Source organism: Bos grunniens, chromosome 13 (genome assembly GCF_055505025.1).
Source record: "Bos grunniens cultivar Pamir isolate PY7600 chromosome 13, Bosgru_T2T1.0, whole genome shotgun sequence".
NCBI classification, from domain to species: Eukaryota; Metazoa; Chordata; class Mammalia; order Artiodactyla; family Bovidae; genus Bos; species Bos grunniens.
The window spans coordinates 65,600,415-65,624,868 of NC_141177.1; the positions used below are offsets into that span (position 1 = coordinate 65,600,415).

General features: G+C 39.4%; 2 protein-coding genes across 45 annotated transcripts in view; one reads left to right on the forward strand and one right to left on the reverse strand.

The window, feature by feature from the left end:
• The window catches only part of LOC147361128 (uncharacterized), a 32,938-nt gene extending 10,294 nt beyond the window's left edge, over window positions 1-22,644 (reverse strand). For 6 of the 33 annotated variants that reach the window (XR_015139784.1, XR_015139783.1, XM_086334695.1 and 3 more), the window contains exons 1-16: window positions 22,112-22,453; window positions 18,054-18,172; window positions 17,291-17,419; window positions 15,628-15,692; window positions 15,486-15,542; window positions 15,279-15,377; window positions 14,594-14,661; window positions 13,592-13,679; window positions 10,898-10,967; window positions 8,149-8,221; window positions 6,336-6,419; window positions 5,440-5,569; window positions 4,394-4,438; window positions 4,212-4,293; window positions 4,014-4,106; window positions 1,029-1,108 (exon numbers count right to left, since the gene is read on the reverse strand). Coding sequence is in view for 20 of the 33 variants with exons in the window: in XM_086334695.1 (XP_086190821.1) it covers window positions 1,029-1,108; window positions 4,014-4,106; window positions 4,212-4,293; window positions 4,394-4,438; window positions 5,440-5,569; window positions 6,336-6,419; window positions 8,149-8,221; window positions 10,898-10,967; window positions 13,592-13,679; window positions 14,594-14,661; window positions 15,279-15,377; window positions 15,486-15,542; window positions 15,628-15,692; window positions 17,291-17,419; window positions 18,054-18,172; window positions 22,112-22,418 (1,589 nt within the window). In the remaining 13 variants the exon portion in view is untranslated. Of the gene's footprint in view, window positions 1-1,028; window positions 1,109-4,013; window positions 4,107-4,211; window positions 4,294-4,393; window positions 4,439-5,439; window positions 5,570-6,335; window positions 6,420-8,148; window positions 8,222-10,897; window positions 10,968-13,591; window positions 13,680-14,593; window positions 14,662-15,278; window positions 15,378-15,485; window positions 15,543-15,627; window positions 15,693-17,290; window positions 17,420-18,053; window positions 18,173-20,043 lie in introns of all 33 variants that reach the window. The other 27 variants (XR_015139785.1, XM_086334699.1, XM_086334694.1 and 24 more) reach the window with 16 other exon arrangements.
• Window positions 22,645-22,660: 16 nt separating this feature from the next.
• PDSS1 (decaprenyl diphosphate synthase subunit 1) overlaps window positions 22,661-24,454 on the forward strand; it is a 40,323-nt gene continuing 38,529 nt past the window's right edge. For 4 of the 12 annotated variants that reach the window (XR_015139797.1, XR_015139796.1, XR_015139798.1 and 1 more), the window contains exon 1: window positions 22,676-22,916. Coding sequence is in view for 8 of the 12 variants with exons in the window: in XM_086334740.1 (XP_086190866.1) it covers window positions 22,758-22,916 (159 nt within the window). In the remaining 4 variants the exon portion in view is untranslated. Of the gene's footprint in view, window positions 22,917-24,454 lie in introns of all 12 variants that reach the window. The other 8 variants (XM_086334733.1, XM_086334732.1, XM_086334739.1 and 5 more) reach the window with 5 other exon arrangements.

A 24,454-nucleotide genomic window follows, 5' to 3' on the forward strand; every position in this document is an offset into this window, starting at 1 on the left:
AAAATGAACAGAACAAAGGACGGAATTAATCACTGTCTCCCCAAATCATATCATTTTTCCAAAAGGGTGAATATTATTTCACAAGACAAATATTGAAAAGAAAAAGTTTTAATTACACTGAATCAGTACCTGAAAGGAAGACAGAAAATACTGTTTGATTAAACAATACATAAAATAATGCCTTATTTAGTTATTTGTGTTGTGCTGTGCTTAGTCACTCAGTTGTATCCTACTCTGCAACCTCATGGTCTTGTAGCCTGCCAGGCTCCTCTCTCTATGGGATTCTCCAGGCAAGAACACTGGAGTGGGTTGCCATTCCCTTCTCCAGGGGATCTTCCCAACCCAGGGAATGAACCCAGGCCTCCCACATTGCCCACAAATTTTTTGCTGTATGAGCCACCAGGGAAGCCGATTTAGTTATTTGAGATAAGCCCAAAAGTTTTATTTTTACCAATTAAAAAAAATAATTTTGTCTTAAAAAAAGAATTTAAACTCCCTGGCACCTATTTTTATCTTAAACACAGTTTTCTGAAAATAACTTGTTCTTTGTTACTCACGGTCAGCTTTATGAAAACCCTCAGCTGTCATTAAACTGTGAAAGGCTATTTGCTTCTGTGCATGCTGTGGTCTCCCTCTTCAACTTTTTCGTGTGCCACCTACAACTGCATACTCTTTGCTGTTTGTTGCTTCCGATTCATTGTGATGGTTATGAAGCAGAGCAACTTCTGACAATTGTAGAAGATGTGAGGACAGTTACGAGACACTGGATGAAATCCTGGTGTGCTCTCTCCAGAGCTTCAAGGCTTTGAGGGGGTTGGTCCTTGGGCGGTGTTAGCAGAGCTGAGGTGAACAGAGGGGTGCTCTCAGTGTGGGTGAGATGTTAGCAGACACGCCTCATCCAGAGCAGACTTCCCGGGAGTTAGAAGGAAGTGTTGGAAAATGGAAAGGAAGTGAGGAATCTGATGGGTTGATGATGCTAAAGTAACACATTACATGCTCTTTCAAGAAGTAAGATTAGGTTACTTTACCTCTTGAGTCTCGAAAGGTACTGGGACACCCAGGCAGGAAAGAGTTTGTGCTTTGAGATCATTTTCAGTGCCCAGAATTCCTAGAGAAAATACAGTAATAGACTGCTTATTTTAACTGTATGTTCCTTAAATTGTACGTTCCAATATTAATAATTTATAACATCCAGATTTCTTTTGAGGTTCTCTGTTTCAAGCAGAAGCAGTAAAAAGGAACAGTGTTTTCCTTTTCTTTATATAACATTCAACTCAAATTCTAATTCATGGAAATCCATGTCATGGAATGATTTAAAAGAAATAAAAAAATATACAGAGTTCTTATAAATAGACATTACATGTGAATACTTATCAAAACCCTTCCTTTAAATAGGGAACTTGCTTAATGCTTAACTTGCTTAATTTATTATTTACTTTCAAAATTTAATCTGTAACTTTTATTTATTTATCTATCAATTCATTATGTCAGCTATGTGTTAGGAACTATGTTAGTTGGGAAGCATATAAAAATTAATAAGACATAGCCTCTGCTTTTAAAAAGGAAAATGTGTAAACAGATACTTCAGTGCCATTTTAGAAGTGTTACAGAAATATACATAATGGTTAAGGGAACAGAAATAAGCAGTTAGCTCTAGCTAAGTGTTAACGGGGTTGAAAAAATTTCAAATTCAGAAGACACAGAAATGAACTATTAAATAAAGGCGTTATGATCTACTCTCCTAGATTTTCCCAATATTCAGTAATTTAAATATTAACATTTGTCAAGAACTTGTTCAGATCACGTTAACATTACTTTGTGTCAGTTTTCTACACATTATATGATAATTAGTTCTGATAGGCAAATCATTTCTAATTTTAAAATTATATCCAAGATGCTTAATAGTTAATATTTTACTGTATAAGTAGACATTCTTTTATTCAAATCACTTCTAAAAACATAATTTATGGCTATTTCACACCTGTGAGTACTATATATATATATATATACACACATAATTTTATGTGTGTATATATGTATATATTTCTTTGGTTAACACAGAAAAGATCATAAAATATAATGAAGAAACAAATTTTTAAAAATATGGCTATGTTTTTATCTGAAAATAATAAAAAAAATGATCAATATAAAAGATTCACACCCTATAAGTAGATCTAATTTATAAAAATCTATAATAAGTAGGAGTCTTCTGGTTAGTTCAGTTCAGTTCAGTTGCTCAGTTGTGTCCAACTCTTTGTGACCCCATGGACAGCAAGATGCCAGGCTTCCCTGTCCATCACCAACTCCTGGAGTTTACTCAAACTCATGTCCATCATGTCGGTGATGCCATCCAACCATCTCATCCTCTGTCGTCCCCTTCTCCTCCTGCCTTCAATCTTTCCCAGCATCAGGGTCTTTTCCAATGAGTCGGTTCTTCGCATCCAAGTATTGGAGTTTCAGCTTCCGCATCAGTCCTGCCAATGAATATTCAGGACTGATTTCCTTTAGGATGGACTGGTTGGATCTCCTTGTGGTCCAGAGGACCCTCAAGAGTCTTCTCCAACATCACAGTTCAAAAACATCAATTCTTCGGTGCTCAGCTTTCTTTACAGTCCAACTCTCACATCCATACATGACTACTGGAAAAACCATAGCTTTGACTAGACAGACCTTTGTCAGCAAAGTAATATCTCTGCTTTTTAATATGCTGTCTAGGTTGGTCATAACTTTTCTTCCAAGGGGCAAGTGTCTTTTAATCTCATGGCTACAGTCACCATCTACAGTGATTTTGGAGCCCAAGAAAATAAAGTCTGTCGCTGTTTCCATTGTTTCCCCATCTATTTGCCATGAAGTGATGGGACTGGATGCCATGATCTTAGTTTTCTGAATGTTGAGTTTTAAGCCAGCTTTTTCACTCTCCTCTTTCACTTTTCATCAAGAGGCTCTTTAGTTCTTCACTTTCTGCCATAAGGGTGGTGTCATCTGCATATCTGAGGTTACTGATATTTCTCCCGGCAATCTTGATTTCAGCTTGTGCTTCATCCAGCCCGGCATTTTGCATGATATACTCTACATTTAAGTTAAATAAGCAGGGTGACAATATACAGCCTTGTATATTGTACTCCTTTCCCAATTTGGAACCAGTCTGTTGTCCCATGTCCAGTTCTAACTGTTGCTTCTTGACCTGCATACAGATTTCTCAGGAGGCAGGTCACGTGGTCTGGTATTCCCGTCTCTTGAAGAATTTTTCAGTTTGTTGTGATCCACCCAGTCAAAGGCTTTGGCGTAGTCAATAAAGCAAAAGTAGATGTTTTTCTGGAACTCTCTTGCTTTTTCGATGATCCAGCAGATGTTGGCAATCTGACCTCTGGTTCCTTTGCCTTTTCTAAATCTAGCTTGAACATCTGGAAGTTCTTGGTTTGTGTACTGTTGAAGCCTTGCTTGGAGAATTTTGAGCATTACTTCTAGTTAATATCCATATCCACAATAGCCAGAAAATGGAAATGATCCAAATGTCCATCAACTAGTAACTGGATAAACAGAACGTGGTCTATCCTTATAAGGGAGTTATAAAGTAATAAACAGAAAATAATATTTTAAGATATACTTAAGAGATCTTAAAAGTAATAAAGAGGAAAGAACCACTGATATAGGTTATGACATGGGTGAACCTCAAAAATAAGCCAGATACTAAAGATTACATATCATATGATTCCATTTACAGAGAATGTCTAGAAAGGAAATCTTAAGAGACAGAAAGAAGATTAGTAGTTGCTTGAGAACAGAAGCAGAAAAAAGGGATTCACTGCAAATGGGCACAAAGGATCTTTTAGAGTGATGGAATTGCTCTAAAACTGAACTGTGGCATAGCTGCAAAAAATCTGCACATTATTTAAAAATCACTGAATTGTACACTTAAAATGAATGGGATTTTAGGGTATGTAAATTATGCCTTATCAAACCTGTTAAAGAAAAGTGAGTTAAGAAAAAAGCCAAAAGGCATGAATAAATACCTGAGGAATGACTAGTTCCTGTAATTGGCTTTGAGTGATCTCACTGAGCTGCCGAAATGTCATTGTAAAGTCAGCTTCTGTCTTTTCCATGAGCTAATGAAAATAATTACATTTAGTAACCTCAGTCATTCCAAGAATATACAGTGTCTTCAGTCAAATGTTAATCAGGAAAAAAAGATAAAACGATAATAAACTCACATGTAAGAGAAATGCAATTAAATCATCATCACCCTCGCTTTTTCCAAGTAATCCCAATTTGGCTTTGAACAGTTCTCTAAATCTAAAAGGGAAAACGCCAATTCGTTATTAAAATTCTCACTATTTTAAGAATTGCCCTCAAACCAAGCAGGATGCTTTAATATGTGTTCAAACAAACGAACCTTGTATAGTAAAGAACGGGATACTCCTTAAGGATCTGAGTGGCACTGTAGGGAGAAGAAAGGAGAGCATAGGTAAACCTGAATTTAATATTCACATTCTTGAGTTACATTTTATGTGAACAAAGTGAACCTTCTCATATATTAAATGATGTTCGATATGTCTACTGATTCTATTTTAGTGATTTAATTATATATCATATCTTAGAGAAAATTGTCCATATAAATTTACTGTCTCAAAGATTTGAAGACAGTACAGGTCAAATCATGTCACTCCTGAAATATCACTATATACAATTAGCTTAGAGGATAAATGCTAATATGTCTCCATAATACCAAAAGAATCTGGTGTATTTTAAAACTTATCTTAGACCCCAAACAATGCATTAGATACCTCACCCAGTACAATGACATTTTATTTGCCTGAATGGGATGGAAGGGAAAATAACACACAAATAGATGTTTAGTGAGGGAAAATATCTGAAAAACTTGTTCTCTTTTAACAGTAGAGAAAGTGGCAGAGAAGGGAAGATAACTGTGGGGGTTGGGAAATGTAGTAGTTTCCAAATCAAAGTGGATGGGGTGGGGGAGGAATGAGTGAGCTGCTCAAATCATTAAAAGGTAAGGAAAGTAGGGGGAAAGTTAAAGATAATGCACAACATAAAACAGAAGGAATAAAATATATCAATTATTATAGTCAATGTGAATAGCCTATATATGTCTGTTAAATAAAAAGCCCGACTACTTAGAAATTCAGAAAAACAGTAATAAATAACCTTTGGATCAAAGAAGAAATAAACTATGATTTCACAACACCTAAAAAACAATAAATAGGAGAACATTTTATCCTTATAAGTATGGAAAAAGGCCAACAATGTACCCTCCCCCCCCCAAAAAAAATATATATATATAAACATACATATAGTTTGGAAGCCTTCATTATTAAATATTAAAGATTGTTTTTAAAATGTTTCTTGGTTTTAAAAAAGTGATCACTATACAGATATATTTTCACACTGATTTAATTAGTAGATTTTAGGTTTACTCACAGTTGCTTTTGCCTAGGATTCAATAATGGGTTTAGTGCTTGTAATAACTTGTTTAAATTAAACATCCCAATATTGGCCTGATTTCCTATTTTATATCTTCTTTCATCATCAGATGTGTTTGGTACAAAATCTGTTTAGAACAAAAATACAACCGTTTTACAATGATGACAATTATAATAGTTCTTTCTTCATTTTTAAGTTTACATTTAAACTTAATGAATTTATATTTATTAGATAAAAACATTTCTGACATTTAAACATTTAACTCAAGAGTAATGTAAATACTTAATACCCATGCTCATGAAAATCTTTTAAAATATGAATATTTGCCTAATAAAGGCACACATTTCTAACCTACAAGAATTTCTGGGTTATCACATGTACTTCACACTCCATCTCAACAGCATGTTCCCCAACCCTGATCCTATAACAGATTAGTAAGGGGGAGGTTAAATTACTTGACCAAGGGCACAGATTAAGGATCGATCAGATGCCAGAGTTCAGACTCATGTCTGTCTGACAATGAAGGCCCTTCCTCCCTTCATGGCATCTTCTCTTAATAAGTAATTTTTTGGCTTTCTGGGTTTTTTTGCCACTCCTAGGGGCTTGCGGGATCTTAGTTCCCAGACCAGGGATTGAACCTGTGCCCTTGGCAGTGAAAGCTCAGAGTCCTAATCTCTGCACCACCCATGGATGGGAGTTCCCATCTTTGAGGACTCAATATTATCTCCCTGTGGCACCTGGAAGATTGAGTAGCACATAACACAACTGTTTAATCAATGAACCCAATTCTTTCTACTACCTCAGCCTTGTGTTAGCCATAATGGTTTATCTAAAATAAACCAGTGATAATTTTTTTTAGTGAAATAAAGAATATACATATAAATCATACATACCTGGATTATAGGCCTCCATAAAACCAAATGGACCATAGTCAATTGTAATGGATAACAAACTGAAGTTATCAGTATTGCAAACACCTAACAACAACAACAAAATGCCAAAAGCATGATAATAAAATAATAAAGCATTTTTAACTGTATAAAACTATACAGAATAGGAGAGGTCATGAAGATGCATCTGTTTTAGAAATGAAACAAAATCAGTTTATCAATTGAAAGTTTAACTGGTGAAGTCAAGTAGCTTAATATATATTAAAACTGTATTTTAAAATTAAATTTAGCCTTTTGTTGTATACTTCCCCTCCCCAAAGATTTCAAATACTACAGGAATAAAAGCCCCAAGAAATAAAAGTTCCTCTCATTTGTCCTGAATTTCTAGCATTTATTTGAAAATATATGTAGTTTGGAATGCAACTGAGACTACTAAAGTAACATTAAGTTTCAAAAGTTGTGAGAGTGGGGGAAAGGTAAAAATATCCATATTGGTACATATCCATGTACCCCATAACTAACAGTCCTTAGCTGCAGACCACCAGCAGAGTGGGGAGGGAGTGTGACCTCCTAGGGGAGGGGGTCATGGCAGAGTGCGGGGAAGGAGGGAGGCTGGGCGTGCATACACCAGCCTAATGTAGGAGAATTGGATGTGGTGGCAGCAGTGTCCACGGTAGACGGTTTCACCCTTTTTCAGAGCAGGATGACTCAGCTTGTCAAAGTGTTCAGTATATATATACTCTCTAATCCAGCCATTCCACTTTCAGGAGTTTATCCTCAGAAACTCACCTTCAGATACAGCTGCACTGTGGTCACTGCAGCATAATTCGTAAAAGCAAAAACTCTGAAACACCTCCCTGCTCACCACCCCAACCCATCCCAAGTGAGACATAGTGAGTATGTAATTAAGGCAGAGTTCAAGAGGTTTTGCAACGTGAGAACCCTCTTTGGTATTTAGCCAGAGATCTTAGTATATATATGATTTGCTTTTGGCACCCCACTCCAGTACTCTTGCCTGGAAAATCCCATGGACGGAGGAGCCTGGTGGGCTGCAGTCCATGGGGTTGCTAAGAGTTGGGCACGACTGAGCAACTTCACTTTAACTTTTCACTTTCCTGCATTGGAGAAGGAAATGACAACCCACTCCAGTGTTCTTGCCTGGAGACTCCCAGGGACAGGGGAGCCTGGTGGGCTGCCGTCTATGGGGTTGCACAGAGTCAAACACGACTGAAGCAACTTAGCATAGCATAGCATTCCCAGTTCAGGCAGATATTCCTTCCAGTGTAACCCCACACAGTGAATGGCTTACAACACACACAAGCCAGCCCTGTTTTTATAGATGTATGAATACCATCCAAAAAAAGTCTAGAAGAATTGAGATGAAATCATTACTAATGATCCTGGAAGATCAAGAATATCCTGGAAGACAGAACTCACAGGCACTTCTGTATATTTTAAATTCTTTACCATAAGCGCAGATAGTGCTTTTATGATTAAGGTTTTTTTTTTTTTTTTTAAAAAAGCTTTTAAAAGACGTAATATAATATATACTCACAAGGGTAAAAAGCTTTACAGGTAACAATACCCCCATCAAATCAAGGATGCTTATTCTATTTTGTGTATCTGTTCCATTCAAAATCATTTTAAACATGAGAGAATTGTTTCTCTTTTGCTAAAAACAAATTCATATATTATAAATGTTATTCCTGCTCACTGGTGGGAATATTTAAAATACACACAAAAAAGAAGTCTTCTGGCTTCAACAGATTGATTCTACTTTCTTATCAGAAGACTGAAACATCAGTAGATAACTTACCATGAGCAAAACCAACAGACATCCACAAGGCAATGAGCTGTGCCGTCTCAAACACCACAATAGAAAAGAAATCCTAAAATAAAATTTAGAAAATTTTCAGACTCCTCAGTAGTGTCTATGCTTTTAGGATCTTTCTGTTTCCAACACGGAAAGATCCCCTCAAAGGTGGGCCAAAAGATGATTAAAGGGATGGAAATTAGTACGTGTAAGAAAACAACGGAAGAACATAGAATTATTGACCCAGAAATAACATATAAAAGGCTCAGGCACAGTATTATGATCAGATTTTCTCCATGCACAGTAAGAAAAGGAAAAACATTAGAATTCAGCATAAAGTTTTATGCTGAGTTAAATGTAAACATGGAGTTAAATGTAAACAAAATGAGTTATTAAACTTTGAAATAAGTCACCAAGAAAAATAATGGAATTTCTTTGTAGCTGTTAAAAGAAAAAGATTATGCAGATCAAAAAATTTCCATATGAATAGATCAAAATTCCATATGAATAGAAAATCTCATTTGCATATGATGTATGTTTTTTTTTTACAGCCACTACTATAGAAATATCTATATATCAAATGTGTGAGAAAAGAATATATGTGACAAGTTACAAAAAACAACATATGTAGTCAGGATGTAGTCACACTTCAGATCAGTCGCTCAGTGGTGTCCAACTCTTTGCGACCCCATGAATCCCAGCACGCCAGGCCTCCCTGTCCATCACCAACTCCCTGAGTTCACTCAGACTCACGTCCATCGAGTCAGTGATGCCATCCAGCCATCTCATCCTCTGTCGTCCCCTTCTCCTCTTGCCCCCAATCCCTCCCAGCATCAGAGTCTTTTCCAATGAGTCAACTCTTCGCATGAGGCGGCCAAAGTACTGGAGTTTCAGCTTTAGCATCATTCCTTCCAAGGAAATCCCGGGGCTGATCTCCTTCAGAATGGACTGGTTGGATCTCCTTGCAGTCCAAGGGACTCTCAGGAGTCTTCTCTAACGCCACAGTTCAAAAGCATCAATTCTTCGGCGCTCAGCCTTCTTCACAGTCCAACTCTCACATCCATACATGACCACAGGAAAAACCATAGCCTTGACTAGACGAACCTTTGTTGGCAAAGTAATGTCTCTGCTTTTGAATATGCTATCTAGGTTGGTCATAACTTTCCTTCCAAGGAGTAAGCGTCTTTTAATTTCATGGCTGCAGTCACCATCTGCAGTGATTTTGGAGCCCAGAAAAATAAAGTCTGACACTGTTTCCCCATCTATTTCCCATGAAGTGATGGGACTGGATGCCATGATCTTTGTTTTCTGAATGTTGAGCTTTAAGCCATCTTTTTCACTCTCCACTTTCACTTTCATCAAGAGGCTTTTGAGTTCCTCTTCACTTTCTGCCATAAGGGTGGTGTCATCTGCATATCTGAGGTTATTGATATTTCTCCCGGCAATCTTGATTCCAGCTTGTGTTTCTTCCAGTCCAGCGTTTCTCATGATGTACTCTGCATATAAGTTAAATAAGCAGGGTGACAATATATAGCCTTGACGTACTCCTTTTCCTATTTGGAACCAGTCTTTTGTTCCATGTCCAGTTCTAACTGTTGCTTCCTGACCTGCATACAAATTTCTCAAGAGGCAGGTCAGGTAGTCTGGTATTCCCATCTCTTTCAGAATTTCCCACAGTTTATTGTGATCCACACACTTAAAAGCTTTGGCATAGTCAATAAAGCAGAAGTAGATGTTTTTCTGGAACTCTCTTGCTTTTTCCATGATCCAGCGGATGTTGGCAATTTGATCTCTGGTTCCTCTGCCTTTTCTAAAACCAGCTTGAACATCAGGAAGTTCATGGTTTACATATTGCTGAAGCCTGGCTTGGAGAATTTTGAGCATTACTTTACTAGCGTATGAGATGAGTGCAATTGTGCGGTAGTTTGAGCATTCTTTGGCATTGCCTTTCTTTGGGATTGGAATGAAAACGGACCTTTTCCAGTCCTGTGGCCACTGCTGAGTTTTCCAGATTTGCTGGCATATTGAGTGCAACACTTTCACAGCATCATCTTTCAGGATTTGGAATAGCTCAACTGGAATTCCATCACCTCCACTAGCCTTGTTCATAGTGATGCTTTCCAAGGCCCACTTGACTTCACATTCCAGGATGTCTGGCTCTAAGTCAGTGATCACACCATCGTGATTATCTGGGTCGTGAAGATCCTTTTGGTACAGTTCTTCTGTGTATTCTTGCCATCTCTTCTTAATATCTTCTGCTTCTGTTAGGCCATACCATTTCTGTCCTTTATCAAGCCCATCTTTGCATGAAATATTCCTTTGGTATCTCTGATATTCTTGAAGAGATCTCTAGTCTTTCCCATTCTGTTGTTTTCCTCTATTTCTTTGCATTGGTCGCTGAAGAAGGCTTTCTTATCTCTTCTTGCTATTCTTTGGAACTCTGCATTCAGATGTTTATATCTTTCCTTTTCTCCTTTGCTTTTCGCTTCTCTTCTTTTCACAGCTATTTGTAAGGCCTCCCCAGACAGCCATTTTGCTTTTTTGCATTTCTTTTCCATGGGGATGGTCTTACAACTTCCTTATCCAAGTCTTGTTTTCAAGGTAGTTCATCATCTTTTCCTTTCACAACATGTTCAAAGTGCTCTACGTTTTCCTTTTTAACTTTAGTTTTTTAAGCGCTAGGTTGTAACCTTGATGGTGGCCAGGCAATAGAGAAAAAGAGTATTGCCCTTTGTTTTAAAAACAAACTTACCACATATCTGTTAGGTTCCTTGACATCTACTAAGGGGAAGTACTCCTGTATGATGAAGTCTAATAACATCCTAGAGATAAGGGGAGATAGCCATCAGTGTTCCTCAGAATACAGTATCGAATATCAATCATCTCAGCCCACTCCCAACATTCATGAATTCATTAGAATGCATGCTTATCATTTTAAAAATTAAATAAGATTTTATGCCCAGCCACAGAGAAATATTTCCTCAATGCCAATCACAACTGGAAATACGTTTCTAAGATCATATTAGATGCCATCTTATGATGCAACTCAGATCGGTTCAGCAAACATCTATGGAGAAACTCCAAGTGCTAGGAAAAATGACAAAAGCCAAACCCAGACATTAAAGAGCAGAGTCTACTGGGGAGAAAAACATCCAAAGAAATAACGACCTCACTGTCTAATACATGCAATCATAGAAATATATAAAAAGGACAAAGATAACAGAGTAGGGAATGATTATTTATGTATAGAAGGTCATGTAAGGCTTCACAAATAAGGTTTCCAAGAAATTGGTCAGTGTTTGAAGTTAAAATATTAAAGTTGTGTATCATGTTCCATTCTGTACTTTAACTGACTACTCTGCTTAGTCGACTACTAGTGTTTCTTGCACTGGATGAGAGAGAATCCTGAAAAAAAGCTGGGGACTGCAGATATGATTTGGGAATTATTAAAACCCATTCAAAACAATAGGAGTGAAAAAAAAAAAAAAACAATAGGAGTGGATTAGAGTTTATTTAGAGTGGATTAGAGACCTGCTTCAGGCACTTGGGAAACAAAACGGAATATATACATGGTTGTGGTAGCCAACATAGGCATTTTCAGGATAAACTGGTCACCAGTATACATCAAATGTCAGAGAGAGTGAGTGAGATATAATTGAAGTATGAACACCAGATGGAACAATTTCAGTGATCTGGTAAATCTGAGTGGAATGACCACCCCCCAGAAAAATGAAAAGTTAGAAACAGCGCCCTTTGAGAGGAGACTCCTCTCTCAATAAGCTCGGATGACCCTCAGTTCAGTGTTGTTGTTCAGTCACTAAGTCTAGTCTGACTCTTGAGACCCCATGGACTGAGGCGTGCCAGGCTCCCCTGTCCTTCACTGTCTCTTGGGATTTGCTCAAATTCATGTCCACCAGGTCAGTGCTGCTATCTAACCATCTCCTCCTCTACTGTCCCCTTCTTTTGCCTTCAATCTTTCCCAGCATCAGGTTCTTTTCCAATGAGTCAGTTCTTTGCATCAGGTGGCCAGAGTATTGGAGCTTCGGCTTCAGCAGCAGTCCTTCCAACGAATATTCAGGACTGATTTCCTTTAGGATTGACATGGTTTGATCTCTTTGCAGTCCAAAGGGCTGTCAAGAGTCTTCTCCAGCACCACTGAGTCCAGTAAACACTTGCTAAAGAGACTTGGGAGAAGAGTCATGACAATGGTGATGACTTCTCTGCTTTTCTCTCTCCCCATACTCTTCGTGGACCAGGAATTTGGACTTACTAAGCTGATAACTTCCCTGATAGCTCAGTTGGTAAAGAATCCGCCTGCAATGGAGGAGACCCTGGTTTTCGATTTCTGGGTTGGAAAAATTCGCTGGAGAGGGGATAGGATACCCACTCCAGTATTCTTGGGCTTCCCTTGTGGATCAGCTGGTAAAGAATCCGCCTGCAATGCAAGAGCCCTGGGTTCAATACTTGGATTGGGAAGATTCCCTGAAGAAGGGAAAGGCTACCCACTCCAGTATTCTGGCCTGGAGAATTCCATGGACTCTACAGTCCATGGGGTCGCAAAGAGTTGGACACAACTAAGCGACTTTCACTTTCACTTCACTTTCAAGCTGATAACTACAGTGAGGATTCATGATCCAAATGATTCTAGTTTGTCCAAGAGAATTTTCTTATATTATTTCTAGTGGCTTTTTAAAACTGTATGATCTTAACAAATGGAAACAGAATTCCTCTTAAAGGAGGAAATGTTTTTGTTTGAAGAAACATCCTGCTAAGTCAGCTTTGAGGAAGACAGAATTTTGTGAGTGCTGATTCCGTAGGCCCCAAGACATTGGAGTTTGGTGGAAGCTACGCTGCGTGACACAAGGGGGAGAGCTTTTGATCTTTTGAGGGCATTGTTCCTCTGTCTTACCTGAAGAAATCTTCAGTAAGATTTGTTCATAAATGCTGTGTGCAGTTTCAGTCTACCGTTTGTTTGCTCTCGCCCTGTTGAAGGGACTGGGTCAACCCAGTATGTAACAGGCATCACACACATGTCAAAACTGGAGCCCAGGAAAGAAGACACATGAGCCAGAGCACTCATCCTGGGAACCCCTGATGTTGGAGGAGAGCTCTGGAACCTCGTGAGGCTGCAGAATTCAGGAGTTCGAGTTGCTTCCACCTGGTGTCTGGGTGGCACAGAGGCCCTCAGTTCCAACTGGGTTTCATACTAGATAAAAACACTTCTTGAGAAGAGAGTCTACTGAGTCTAAACACATCTTTTTCAGCCTCCTAGAAACCCACACGATAGTAGACACACACGTATCTAATAGATGTTAAAAATATCTATTAATTGAAATTTGAAGTCTTACAAGAAAACCAAAAATATTTTAACTTCACAGCACATAAACAAGCATTTCTTTCCACTGTCTTCTACCATTAAAAAAAAAAACAAAAGTGGTTTTCTAACCTTAGTAAATCCAGTTCACCAGAATGAGTCAAAATTTCTAATGATCCAATTCTAAACCAGGATTTTGCAACACGCAGCACTACTGCGCCTGGAAAAGAAACATTTATTTTAGCATAAACTATTTTAAACAGTGCAAATACAGCACAACATGCTCTTCTTAAAAATGAAATTATTTTAATAAAAAATAGAGTGATTGAATTTATCAGAAAAACAATTAATTTACATCCTACAAAGGGCCAAGGCTTTTATCTCTTTCTTTACCTAATAAAGCAAGTAATGCTGTCAGCCGTTCTCAATAGCTCTGCTTTATAACTAGTTAAATATGTTTATTATTGGTTTTCAGGTCTCCTCCCTCGCCAGAGATTTAGAGACAAGGTTTCCCTTGCTCTTTCTCTTTTTACTGCTCTATGGCACTTTCTGATTTTTTACTTCTGACCTACTAACAGCTGAGGGGAAAGGTAACCAAACTTACTGGAAGTAAACAGGAAGTAAGAGCAATTGGGGGTTGGGGGCGTCTTCTGGGAAGGAAGTATATGAATGTTGGTGCACTGGCTTTGTGACGTTCTGGGATGTTTTGTATTGGTTGTCCATGAATTTCCCATGTTCACTTCCCAGATGTTTTGCTATTTCAAAAGGATGGCTTAGTGATATAAGCATATGAGAAAGGATATTCTATTATAATATCATAACGCTGAACTTACATCATGACGATCCACAGCTCAAGTTTTTGATCTTTTGTTATTTAGTATTTTAAAGTCTTTACTGAATTTGTTACAATATTGCTTTCTATATTTTGGCTTTTTGGCTGCAAGCCATGTGGGATCCTAGCTCCCCAACTAGGGATTGAACCTGCACCCCTTGCACTGGAAAGCAAAGTCTTAACCACTAAATCATCAGGAAGTCCCCACAGGCCATGTTTTACGAAGACTGCTGAGATGCCCAATATCTGTTATTCCCGAAGAAGTTAGTGATTTTATGTAAGCATTCTAAGAACTGTCTTACCTCGTTCTTTTGCAAGGTTTCCATTGTAGAATTGATCTCTCCATACCACATCATCACTCACAACCAGACTGAAAGGTAGGAGAACCATCCAAGTTATACTTTTAACTGCTAGCAAGCTATGAAGTTATAAGCTATACCTATTTATGTATGGATGTGAGAACTGGACCATAAAGAAAGCTGAGTGCTGAAGAATTGATCCTTTTGAACTGTGATGTTGGAGAAGACTCTTGAGAGTCCCTTGGACTGTAAGGAGATCCAACCAGTCCATCCTAAAGGAAATCAGTCCTGAATATTCATTGGAAGGACGGATGCTGAAGCTGAAACTCCAATACTTTGGCCACCTGATGCAAAGAGCTGACTCATTGGAAAAGACCTTGATGCTGGGAAAGGTTGAAGGCAGGAGGAGACGGGGATGACAGAGAATGAGATGGTTGGAAGGCATCACTGACTCAATGGACATGAGTTTGAGCAAGCTCTGGGAGTTGGTGATGGACAGGGAAGCCTAGCGTGCTGCAGTCCATGGGGTCGCAAAGAGTCAGACACGACTGAGCGTCTGAACTGAACTGAAAACTGTAAGAAATAATGAGAAGTCACGCTCTTGGGGGTTTATCTGCTCACTTCACTGATGTGTTTCTGAAGGTAATGTGACGCAGTGCTGAAAGTTAGCTTACAGGAAAGGAATTACCTTGCAGCTCTGCTGGTGGGAATTCCGAGATAATGCATAGCTTCACTACACAGAAATTCTCTCAGAGAGGAACGAAGGATGGCTCTGCCATCGCCATTTCTATGGGTAAAACGATAAAAAAGATTTTCAGTTATAATTCAGATAACATTAATTTTTACTTAGATGACTAAAATTTAAAAAAGAAAAAAAAAAAAAACCAAAATGTACCGGGAATATGGGGTCTTTCCTGAGCCTTTTAATTGCAGCTCCCATTTTTCACCTTGCCTTAGGGGAAAAAAAAAAACTAAATATTAGAAGATTTGTGTTAATATTTAGCAGAAAAGCTATTCTACAAGAAAACATGCAGTACCTGTTCATGTAAATTCCAATAAGATGGGCTCTTCCATCCCCAAGCTGATCTGCCCATATCCCAAACTAAAAGGGAAAAGAGAAAATTATTCATGTTTATTAAACTTTAAAGTGTTTATTGTAATCTTATATTCAAAGTTACTTTGTCAAATGATACTGGAACAGTGCATTTTTAAGATTATAATAATCAACAACCTGAATAAAGGTGAAAATAAAATTCAATCCATAAGTCAAATTCATTTTAAAATTATAAATTTAAGACATATAATTAATTTCTTCATCATTTTATAGCTGAGCTCAAGCTTGTTTGGTAGAATACTGACAACTGACCTATTTAATTCCAGAACATGAACTAGTAATAATTGTCAGGAGAAAATTTGCCTGTACTATACATATACAATATAAAACCAGGAACATACTGTACCTGGAAAAAATTGCTTTTGAATGGACATGATTAACTGTTTCCAGACTTTTGCATTAAGATTTGTTTGTGGTTGTTCAGCTCCCAGCTATGCCACTTACTAGCTGTGGAAATTTGTTTGGGTTACTTAATCTCAGTGAGACTGACTTTTCACTTACATAAAATGGGAAAACCCTTGCCAGATTGTTGTAAGAATGAATATTAATATATGAAAAATGTCTTGCACTATGTCCAACGCACCCAAGTGCTCAAAAAATGGTAATTATTATTATTGCTAATGGTTACTTGCTAAGTTAAAGATCACTCTATTTTCTTAAATTAATCAAACTCACAAGAAAGTCACAGCAATTTCAACAATTGGTTCTGTGTCCTCCTTTTTTTTTTTAAAATCAGTCAGATTGCACACCTTGAACTTGCTTCAACATCTTGCTTTACTTGTAGAAGACAACATTAGATATAAAGCAACATCTTTGCTTTATTTCCAATTGCTTTTGCATGTACAACATCCCCAATTAATCCCGATTTAATTTCTACCAGTTTCTATTAAAAGCAGTTCTAAAACTTTGCTTTACAGCGATTCTGGCAAAATTGTATTCTATTTGTCCTTCTGAGGCTTTTATACTGATGCATCATGCAACCTGACTTCACTTAAATCTCTTGCCAAGAGCTCCACAGAATGAGTTTTTTTGCAGTAATTCACACATCTATTATATTGTGCTGCCTCAGTTTCCTCAGTTTTATCAGAGAAACTTAGGAAATCACATCAGCTAATAGATTAAACATTTCATGACACATTGCTCTAGAAACATCTTGGTGAAGTTTCAATATACTAATATTAGATAAATTAATGCAAGGAGAAGGAAATGGCAACCCAGTCCAATATTCTTACTGGGAGAATCCCATGGACAGAGAAGCCTGATGGGCTATAGTTCATGGGCTTGCAGAGAGTCGGATACGACTGAAGTGACTTAGCATGCACACATTTCTATAATGGGATAGCATTTCCACCAGCTGCTTATATTTGCATAAGGAAGTGATACTGGTACTATTTTTTGTAATTAATTAATTTGGCTGTGCCAGGTCTTAGGCCCTTGGGATATTCAATGTGTTGTGGCTGCGGAATCTTTTAGTTGTGGTGTGTGGGATCTAGTTCCCTAAGAAGGCTTCGATCCCAGGCCCCCTGCCTTGGGAGTGCTGAGTCTTAGCCACTGCACCACCAGGAGAGTCCTGGTACTATTCTTACCTGGTGGCCGCCATATCTGTGAGCCAATGGAATGGATCCAAATACTATCTTTCCACCACTTACAAGCTGGATAAAATCATCTGTTTCTGAGACAGATAAATCAAGGTCCAAAATATCTTCTAGCACTTCCTGAGGCAGGGGAAAAAAAAAAAAAAACTTCTTGCAAACTTAAGTAATCCTTTAATAGTTTTTGACAAAATAAACTTTATGGAAGAAGGAAAATTAAAAGAATAAACTTCTTACAAAATTAGACTAATATCTTCCCAGAAGAGATGTACCATACTTTTTAGGATTATTTATGCTACTTGGGAAAATTAGTTCTATTAGATAGTTCTAAAATTTTTGTGGATTTCTTATTATGCATGGTAAAATAATATTCTTCCTAGCACATATTTTTTCAAGGAAGTAGAAAAAAGTAAATGTCCTTTTTTTTAAATTTCAAATTCATTTATATCTTGAGAGAACAATTTAGAATTTGTTATTAGAGCCCCTTTCTAAGAATTTAATTCATTTACCTCTTTTTTTTTTTTTTTTCCCACAAAAGTGTGTTTTCCTTGTAAGATAATTTTAAAATGAAACTAAGTATCAGTCCCAGGAATAAGTATTCAAAAGTGATTTCTAAGAATGACATTTTCCAAGTTATAAAGTTTAAACACAAATCATTTATCAATAGACTAACAAGTTAACTCCAAAAACTGTTACTAATTTTTAGACAAAATTATACTGAGTTAAGTATTTGTGTTGTGAAAAAGTAAAGCCTAACCTTTGAAACTGCTACAAGACGTACTCTTGATTGGAAAGGAGTGGGGAAGGCAATTGAAAAAACACAGTTTTTCACTTTACGCACATAATTTTCTTTAACAGGATCAGTTGGCAACACAGCTGACAAAAAAAAAAAAAAAAGACCTTCTTAATGTTCTCATTTGTTGCATATACAGCATTAATAATCCTTAGAAAGGCTACAGTTCTTCAAGAAAATCGACTTGAACTACTATTTTGTTCACACTTTGCTATTTAAAGCTATCCCATTATTTTCAACCATTTTCTGATTCCAGTCTCAGTGAGAAACTTCAAAACATTTGATACATGCCTGTTCACAATGCTAGAAATTTAACAATTGCCTCTAAAGAGTTATGTTTCATAAGGTCCATACACTAAACTTGGAGAAGGCAATGGCACCCAACTCCAGTACTCTTGCCTGGAAAATCCCATGGATGGAGGAGCCTGGTAGGCTGCAGTCCATGGGGTCACTAAGAGTTGGATATGACTGAGCGACTCCACTTTCACTTTTCACTTTTATGCACTGGAGAAGGAAATGGCAACCCACTCCAGTGTTCTTGCCTGGAGAATCCCAGGGATGGGGGAGCCTGGTGGGCTGCTGTCTATGGGGTCGCACAGAGTCGGACACGACTGAAGTGACTTAGCAGCAGCATACACTAAACTACATATTTTAAAAGCTGTAGAGGAAAAGGGAGAGCTTTGAACATGCTTACTTTTAAGTATAATTCTTAAAACCTTAATGTTCTCCTAATCTAAAGCAATTAAAACAAAAATATAAAAGAGACTAGGTGTATTACTAAGATATAAGAAACACAAAAATCTATGTTTCTGGATAAAGATATCATCAAGTTACCACTGTCACCAAATTATTTACCAAACATAATGGAAATCCAATCAAAATCCTAGTAGAATTTCTTTTTTGAAGAAACAAACTGTAAATATAGGAAAATAAAGACTTTTTTTAAAAATAAGAGAGATAGGAGCTTCCTTATCATTTTCAAACTTATAAAAATATTGCTATCCCCCAAATAGATGCAAAAATCAATGGGACACCAAAAGCACAGTAAAAGTAATGTAAGAGTTCCCTGTATAATGAAAATGATTATTTTGAATCTGTGGAGAAAGGTGGCATCAGGTTGATTTGCTAAACTGTTTGGAATAACTCCTATTATTCCACCCAAGCCTAGGTGAACTAAGTATCAGTTATAATAGAAACAAGAGAATTCTTATATCTCCTCCATGGGAGTAAAAAACAGGCAAATGTGGGTCAGATTTAGGTCTTCATAGTTTTCCCTAAGTACATGGCAAATAAGGCAGCATCATGGGAAATTATCCACCAACAAAACCTCTGATTACTAGATGATCCAATAGCTTGTTTTCTTCTCTCTAGGAGAGCCACTGTGTGGAAACAGACTAAATTATATAATAAAGGCATTTTCTTTTATGGTGCTATACAATTTCAGTAGAGCATGGCAAGTATATGATGTTTAACTGATATTTGTGATTTTGTAGATGGACTCATACTTTGGCAAGGTAGTTCATCAGCTAATACCTGTGATCACTGACCATGGAACAAAAAAAGACTTTCACAGGCAGTCAGTCCTCACCCTTATTACATTCAGCCAACTCATCAGTCAGAGACCAAGACCCCAGCAAAAATTCCAAATATATGTTAACGCTTTATCTTAATGTTTTGGAGAAACTAGTAATAGAAGTTAGGGTATCGTTTCAATTCTTCAGAATTCAGTGGGGCCTCGGAATATGAAATGTACAAAAATGGCTAACCTTTCAGTGCAATCATGTTTGAAACGCTTCTCTCAGTAAATGTTCTTATCACAGTTATATTGATAATTTTATCAGTTATTGAATAACCTCAAAATAAGGTACTTCTATGCAGTACTATGAAACAATATATGGTTAACACATATATAGTATATGTATAATCCTTCCTTGGCTGTAAAGCCTAGTCCTACCTAGTGTTATCAACAGTATCTTCATGATGGAAATGTTGCCAATTCTGCAATATCAAGATAACTTTGAAAACGTTTTTAGCAATCCATTTATTCCATTTTTATCAGTATTGCTAGTTGTTTCTTTTAAGGGTAGTGAAAAAGACTACACAAAAGGAGCCTGTTCTTTGGCAGTTAATTGCTTGGCATAGACTGTGTGTTAACTTCCTAGACTCATGCTTGACTTCAGTTCAGTTCAATTCAGTCGCTCATTTTGTCCGACTCTCTGTGACCCCATGAATCGCAGCACGCCAGGCCTCCCTGTCCATCACCAGATGCCATGATCTTCATTTTCTGAATGTTGAGCTTTAAGCCAACTTTTTCACTCTCCTCTTTCATTTTCATCAAGAGGCTTTTTAGTTCCTCTTCACTTTCTGCTGTAAGGGTGGTGTCATCTGCATATCTGAGGTTATTGATATTTCTCCCAACAATTTTGATTCCAGCTTGTGCTTCTTCCAGCCCAGCATTTCTCATGATGTACTCTGCATAGAAAGTAAATAAACAGGGTGACAATATACAGCCTTGATGTACTCCTTTTCCTATTTGGAACCAGTCTGTTGTTCCATGTCCAGTTCTAACTGTTGCTTCCTGACCTGCATATAGGTTTCTCAAGAGCCAGGTCAGGTGGTCTGGTATTCCCATCTCTTTCTGCTTGACTTAGTTGGGTCAAAAGAACTACTTTGTATACTCTGGGTGTCCAGTTGGTGGGTTATTGTTCATCAGAAGTTTAGTTATAATGTTGGTGCTGCTGCTGCTGCTAACTCGCTTCAGTCATGTCCGACTCTTTGCGACCCCATAGACGGCGGCCCACCAGGCTACCCCGTCCCTGGGATTCTCCAGGCAAGAACACTGGAGTGGGTTGCCATTTCCTTCTCCAGTGCATGAAAGGGAAAAGTGAAAGAGGCCTTGACTAATTTCAGCTGCTTTCCCTACTGAGCCTCGCCATTACTACACCTTTGTAACAGCCAGGTTGTTTTTTAATCTGGCAAACAATGTCTCAATGAAAACAGCTTAACAGAATCATGCAGAATCCTGTTCTACCAACTATGTGAGCTTGGGCAAGACACTTAATTCCTCTCTATCTGTCTCCCTATCTAGAAAAAAAGGGCTATTTTTTGTCCCTATTTGATGTCACAGGATTGTTACAAGTTCAAGGGTTTACTGCAACTCTATTTTGGCAAATTCTACCTGTTGGTTATTTCTTAATATGTAAACCTAGGTCAAGATAAGCCACCAGGTACATAGTAACAACCTTAATCTAAAGCACCTGACACATCTCTTACATAATTTTCAAGATTGGAGTGGGAGAACACCTGGATTAAATGGACATTAAAATTTTTTTTTTATTCTTTTATTCAGTTGAAGAAACACTTTGAAGATAAATCTAAAAATACTGTGCTCAGCTATTTGGGTACTTACGTTTTTTTAAGTGCAAAATGCATGGGTAAGAAGAATAAGAAAAAAATATCAGAGAATCACAGTTGTCTGCTTGCTCGTCTACTTCCTCATAGGAGAGTTATTTTTTGTTTCTTTTTGAGGAGGACAGAGCAAGTTTCCATTTCTGTATCCCTGATGCTTACACTGTCTGATCAGCTTTGTGCGTTTATGTGCTTGTGTTGAATGATTAATTGTATCACAACTTCTGTTATAAAGGCTCAGACGGTAAAGAATCTGCCTATGCGGGAGACCTGGGTTCGATCCCTGGGTGGGGAAGATCCTCAGGAGACGAGAATGGCTACCCACTCCAGTATTCTTGCCTGGAGAATTCCATGGACAGAAGAACCTGGAGGTCTACAGTCCAAAGACGCCCTGTTAGTACCATGACAAGAATAGATGTGGATATAGGATTAAGGAAAGGACTTTCTAACCCTTCTCGGTATTAGTCTTGTCCACTCTCCAGTATCCCCTGGGCTGTTTACAAGTAGCTTCAACATTATCAAATAGGAAATAACTCCACACAGCTCAGTACACCCACGCGCGGGGCTCACACATCCAGATGTGAGCAAGACCGCCAAACTAGACCACGATATACCTATGAGGTTTTCAGAGGAGAGAGTCCAGAAGTCGAGAGACGAGACTAATCTAGCTCCTCTTTCACAATAGCCCTGCTCGGGGTTTGACCTGTTTCTGGAAAGGTGCAAAAGGTTGGCATTTCCCTGAAGGCTAGGTCGCCATAAGGAGCCGACAACGGCGTGGCAGGTGACGCCCAAGAGAAGCAGCGGCGGAAAGTGGAGCCTCCAAATTAGGCAGCAAAACGGGAACTTGATCCTCTGCGTCCAATTTTCGCCTAAAAACGGAGAAGGAAAGTTAAGGACTGTTCGTCGGGCGCCCCGTAGCATTTCCAGGTGACAGCTGGTTTCCGCCAGGGGTAGATTGTGGCGGTGACTGCCGGAGGCACGAGCTGGATCGGGAGAGGCCGCTTCCCGGGAGGAAGATCCCGCTGGCTTCTCCCGGCCCAGCGGCCGGCGGAGGTACGAAGGGTCCAGCCTTCGCAAAGTAACCTTTGTGGCCGTCCCTCCAGCTCTCCAGCTAGAAGGTCCTCCATCAGGAGAGCGAAAAGGCGGGGCGTGCGACGCCAAGCTCTTCCGGTTCCGGACTTCCGGCTCCGGGTCCCGGGAGGCGGGGCCGCCGGGCCAGAGGCGGAGCCGCCCCCCTGCCGCGACTTTCAGACTCGGACCATGGCCTCGTGCTGGTGGCCGTGGCGGTGGCGGCGCGGCTGCTCTTGGAGGCCGCCGGCGCGGAGCCCCGGGCCCAACTCCGCCGGCCGCGCGGCACTGTATGCGCCGCGGGCTGCCGCCGTCGCCGCCGCTGCCACTGTCGCCGTCGCCCGCGCGCAGGTGAGGCTGGGGAGCGCACGCCGCGGCCGGACTCAGAGGTCACGGCGCCAATGACAGCGGCGCCGCGGAATGAATGGGGAGCAAGCTGCACGCGCGACGGGCGGGGACCGTGGGGCCGCGCTGGGATGCCACCCTGGGCTGGCGGAGCTCCGAGGATGGGACCGAGCCGAGGGTTGGGCGCCTGGCGGCCGCCTGAATTAACGGTGCCCCACGCTGGTCTGTAGAGCGATGTCCTGGGACCGGGGAGCATCTTGGGTGTCAGGAAGGGACGACGAGGAGCCGGATCCTGGGCAGCGCAGGTGTAGCCCAGTTTTCTCCTGGAGTCTGTGTAACGCGTGGAGAGCGCCTGCAGGTGTTTCCTTTCGAGTTAACAGTCAAGGCTTCGGGGGCAACCGAACTTAATTGGGATTTCAGGGCAAAAGGTGCTCTGAGCGCTCAGACATGCGGAGGGCCGGGGTAGCCTAGGAATAGGTCTCGTGGAGAACGCAGGGATGATGCTCAGAGTGAACCGGAGATCGGTTGTGCGGTAGTTGTTTCGGAGGGAGGGCACAACTAACTGGACGGGCTGGAAGAAGAGGCCCAAGGATGCCGCAGAAGTGGAGAAACCTTGATGTTTAAGTCTGACTTCTTGAAGTAGAGTCAGAATCTGAGTACTAAACTTTGGTGTTCTCTCCTGCTGCCTTTGGACTCCATCTCTTTCTCCCTTTGTGGTCAGTTTAGCTCCTGTGTATTGACAAGTTTCTGTGGCTCTGTGAATCCTTTTCTGCACTCTAGTGATTAACTTGCTGTAGGCTAAGCTCATATTGGATAGTATAACCACGCAAGATCGATGGGCTCGCTGTCTTTTGGAGACGTCTCCCGTCACATAGCTATTGTTATGTGTTTGCCTCTCATATGCAAAACTCATTTTTTTTAAAAAAGTTTATTTGAATTTAGGGCTTTCTTCTCAGATTTGGTACACTTCCGTGTACCCATCAAATACCATTTCCCAGTATGAAATATGTAGCATTTCTAAGTGTCTGCTTTTGGATACATATGGGTACATAAATCACAACTTACTCAGAACAGACACTTGAAGAGAGAAAGGCAGTTGGGCTGGTCTACAGAAGAGACAGTAAAGAGAGAATATGGGGAATAGAGAGACTGTGGGATCCGTGTAGGTGCTGTCCTAGCCAGGCTTCAGATATTCCTAGTACTGCAAATGAGGATGTGATTTGCAGAGAGGGATGCACCCACCACTGATGACATTGATTCTTCTTTGCCGCTCCGGTTTTTAAAAAAAACCCATGCCTGTTAAGCAATTATCTTAGGTACATAAAGGGTGCTTTCCTGGAGAGAATTGTTGGAGGAGCTTTGCTGATAATCCCAGTACCGTATCTCTCTCTCTTTTATTAATTTTATTTATTTATTGGCTGTGTTGGGTCTTGCTGCGTGGGCTTTTCTCTAACTGCAGCGAGCAGGGCCACTCTCCAGTTGCAGTGCACTGGCTTCTCTAGTTGCGGAGCGTGGGCTCTAGGGCGTGAAGGTGTCAGTAATTG